This window comes from Rana temporaria, chromosome 2 (genome assembly GCF_905171775.1).
Source record: "Rana temporaria chromosome 2, aRanTem1.1, whole genome shotgun sequence".
Classification (NCBI taxonomy): domain Eukaryota; kingdom Metazoa; phylum Chordata; class Amphibia; order Anura; family Ranidae; genus Rana; species Rana temporaria.
The window spans coordinates 12,858,114-12,862,319 of record NC_053490.1 but is presented as its reverse complement, the minus strand read 5'-3'; the positions used below and the strand labels follow the sequence as shown (position 1 = coordinate 12,862,319).

The 4,206-nt window shown below is 45.5% G+C and overlaps 1 protein-coding gene across 1 annotated transcript; it reads right to left on the bottom strand.

The window, feature by feature from the left end:
- Positions 1-2,925: 2,925 nt before the first annotated feature.
- On the bottom strand, positions 2,926-3,923 carry LOC120928478 (olfactory receptor 2A12-like). The gene has a single exon (XM_040339574.1). The coding sequence runs from the start codon at positions 3,921-3,923 to the stop codon at positions 2,988-2,990; it is 936 nt and encodes a 311-aa protein (XP_040195508.1). The 3' UTR covers positions 2,926-2,987.
- Positions 3,924-4,206: the final 283 nt, after the last annotated feature.

Sequence of the window (4,206 nt, the reverse complement as noted above, 5' to 3'; positions counted from 1 at the left end):
TGCCCCTTGTTGACATTATATAGGTTTTGGTAGTAATCATAGAATATTTTAGTTATCTCACTAGTGGAATGTCTCATTTCTCCATTTCTATCTTTTATTTTCAGGATAGAGTTCAGTGTGTTTCTTGGTTTTAAGGTCCTTGCTAGCAATCTCCCTGGTTTATTACCTAGAGCATAAAATGTATTATTCACATTATTAAAGATCCATTTCGTTTCCTGCTCCAGGAGGTCCCGGAGCTCTTCTCTCTTGCTAGTTAGAACCCTTAGGACCTGCTCTGCCTGTATTTTTTTATGCTTCCATTCGAGGACCTGGATTTCTTCTAATAGTGTTTGTTTCCGTACCTGTCTAATCTTCCTCCTCTTGACTTTCTCTGCTATCAACCGCCCTCTCACAAATGCCTTGTGTGTTTCCCAGAGCGTGGCTGGTGCGATGTTTTCAATATCATTTTCTTTGAAGAATATACTCATATCCCTACCTAGATCAGCTCTGGGTTCCAATGTCCTGCCGCCGCTGCCATGGAGACAGAGACCAGCGCTGTGAATAGCCGGGACAGGACAGCGACTCTGGTTGTTCCAGCACTGGTCCACACTGGGACGATTCCCCCATCCACCTATAATGTGTAGATGGGGGAATTGGATCATTTTTTTTTTTTTTTTATTCAACCTAATAGTTGAATGAAAAAAGTGATCAATGTATGGGCTGCCTAAGAGCTAAGACCAGCCATAGACAGTTTAAATCTCAGCTGGTTCAGCAGGAACTGGCTGAGATTTGAACCATTATTGAGCAGATTCTCTTATGATTATCACCAGTGGTTGCTGTATAGAATACAATTGCTGGGCAGGAGGGATATTCCCTTCAGCACTGTTTGTGTTGATGGGGGAATCATGCAAGTTTCTTTCCTGCAATCTGTGGATGTAGGAAAAAAATTTGCACCGTATATTACCTGCCTAACTGAAAGTGAAAGTGTAACAGAATGGCCCGTGACACGCAGAGACTTTTGAAGGATGGGGTTTACTCCTGTGCCAGCGTCACTATGCCCTTTTGGGCATAGGGTGACTGAGAAATGATAATTATAAATTACATGAGATGGGACATTACTGATAATTCATGTATTGCAGGATATCTTGAAATATTACAAGTTGTTAAAGTCTGACTCCGACAGGTCAATAGAGTGTTTTCATTCAATGTGGGGACACATGCTTTTGAGGTGTTAATTGAGTCTGCTCCTAGACATTCCTTTGTGTGATGCTAATACTGTTTTGTGTCCATTGTGCTAATTAGGTCAGCTCCTAAGACCATTGTTCATTGTGTATGCTAATGACACTGTTAAGATGTGGAATGTGACTTGTCAAGCTGTAGTAATTAACCCCTCTAAATGCGGAGCCAGACCGTCTGGGTAATAAGCAGTAATTAACTCATCGGAATGTTATTATCTAAAAGAATGTGTATGAAGCCCCCCATTGTGTGATGTGTGGGTGGAGTGTGTCTTTGTCCCTGTGATTAACTGTAACATGCTTGTACTGTATATAACAAAGCTAAGTTACCATTAAAGGATTCATTCATTCATTTTGGGGCCAGTACCAGAGCTTGTTTTGTCGCGTTTATTCTGGGAAATGAAATGGGTCATGTCTGATGTCTGTCGGATAACCTGTCGTGGGGCGATGGATTGGAATATCGTAAACGGTGGTGACCGTTACAGAAAGTAAATTGTGAGAGGGGGAGGGAGACAGATGGGGGAGAGAAGGGATAGAGATAATGCAGTTCAGTGATTACAGTGTACTGCAGTCTGCAGTGCACACACATACCCACGGTCCAGGCTAGAATCTCAGGCATCATTCACACACATGCTGCTGATTTTCATATTTCCTGAACACACATCCCCTCTCTTCAGATACAGCACACCGAGATAGTGTGGGCGGGACTGAAAGGAGAAGGAGGAGGACATTTATTCCTCCCTGCTCGTATGTGAGGAGAGTGGGGGGGGGGGTGGCTAGACTCGCTGGGCTGTAAAAGAGTGTCATAGATTGACACTTGGCTCAGCTTGCAGTCACCACTCTCGGAATTTACAGGCTGGTTCTCCTGTCCTAAGGACGGGAGAAATCAGTCTGTTTTTTCAGTAACTGAGATGAAGGCTTGGGCCCCCCTCCCCCACAGTGCTCATGGAGTCCTTTCTGCAACTCGCTCTTCTCCGTGCCAATGAGGATGCAGGGGAAGGAGCAGATCGGGCGGCTGTGGTTGTGTGAACGCTCGCATTATGCAGTGTCAGCGAGCAGAGGGAGGGGGGAGGAATGCCCCGCAGAGCTGACTGGGGATGCTCTCCCTCTCAGGAGAGACTGTTACTCCAGCGGCGGCCCAAAAAAAAAAAAAGCACATGGTGGGGGAACATGGTGGGGCACAGCATAATGTTGGGGGGGTCAGGGCCCCCTCTGGCCCCCCCCTAGAGACACCTCTGCCGCTAGTCTAGTTTTCCGTCGCAAAGTTAGTCGTCGTTTTAGGTGCCCTAACTTTAGTCAGCAAGCGTATTGCTGTCTAAAGTATGGGCGTCGTTCCCGCGTCGAAATTTAAAAATCAACGTCGTTTGCGTAAGCCGTCCGGGAATACGGAATTACGCTACGCGCGTCGTCGTTCGAAAAAATGACGTCACGGCGCGCAATGCACGATGGGAGTTCGGAAACGGAGCATGCGCGGTAGGTCCGGCGTGGGAGCGCGCCTTTGAATTGGCCCGCCTTGCGCCGGACGTCTTTACGATACACCGCCGCAAGTTTCCAGGTAAGTGCTTTGTGGATCGGGCACTAAAACTGGAAACTTGCGGCGGTGTATCGTAAACGGGTTACGTTACACCGGCGCTATTGTACGTGAATCTGGCCCTATGAATCTGGGCCTTAGTGTATAAAGGAAGAGCATAGTCTATACATGAATACATTTTATAAAAAATATTGTTCCCTTGTTTTTAGCAGTTATCTTGTCAATAATATCGTTCATCTCAATCAGGCTTTCTCTCTAAATTTGCTTCCCTGAAGGGCCCGTCTCAAAGTTTGTTTGATCTCTTTGGTCTGAAGGAAATAGATGATTGGATTGGCCATGTGAGGTACAAATGAGTAGAGATAAAGTAGGAGAGCGCCTACATCAGGTTTTATCCTGACAAATGGAATATTGCTTACAATGTACATAAAGATTCTCGGAGCGAAGTAAAAAGCGATGACCAGCAAATGGGTCATACAGGTGGAAAACGCCCTCCGGAGGCTCTCGGAGCGAGTCATTGAGATGGTCACTATTATTTTGATGTATGACACCAATATCAGCCCCAGTGGCACCAAAAGAACGACCATAGCAAAGACAAAGACCACCTTTCTTGTGCCGGAAATATCGGTACATGCCGTATAGCCGCAGAACAAACTGTTTATCTTGTTGGGGCCACACAGGGGGATCTGTGACGCTAGAACGGTAGCGACTATATTTGTAGAAGGAGACAAAATCGTCCAGCAGAAGCCACAGGAAATGGTGACTACTTTATTGGTGACAATGGAGGTGTATCGCAGTGGATGGCAGATGGCCACGTACCGATCTGCAGCCATCAGCATCAACAGGAATGAGTCCAGACCTCCAAAATAATGAACCAAGAAGATCTGGAAGAAGCACATCCTCAAAGGAATGGTGGAAGCTCCAAACCAATATCTGGCAATGAGTTTTGGCAATGTCACGGTGTCAAATAAAAGATCGGAGGTGGCAAGGTTGGCTATGAACAGGTACATGGGCTGATGGAGATTTTCATTAAAGGTGACCAAAAATATGACAGTGCCGTTGGTAGTCAGCGATATCATGTAGGCAAAGAACATAACGGTAGATACCAAGCCATGGAAGGCATCGGGAAGCCCAGGGAATCCAACCAATATGATTTCTGACACTGCGGTGAGATTAGACATCATTGTAGATCTAGGAGAAAAAAGATATACAGATCAAAATACATTGTTTAATTGTATCTAACATACAGATATTATAAAAAATTAAAGTGTTACTAAACCCAGACCAGGGCCCAGATTCACAAAGGACTTATCTCCTGATAAGACCGGTACGACGCTGGATTCCAAGCGCCTTGAGGCGATTAAGTTCGCATTTGCTGCGCTATACAAGTCACTCACTCACGCCGTCGTAAGTCCGAATGTAAGGCATCGCATCTATGTGCTTGATTCATAGAATTAGATACGC

Coding starts and splice junctions, on each gene's coding strand:
- LOC120928478 (XM_040339574.1), bottom strand. CDS start 3,923: ATGTCTAATCTCACCGCAGTGTCAGAAATCATATTGGTTGGATTCCCT.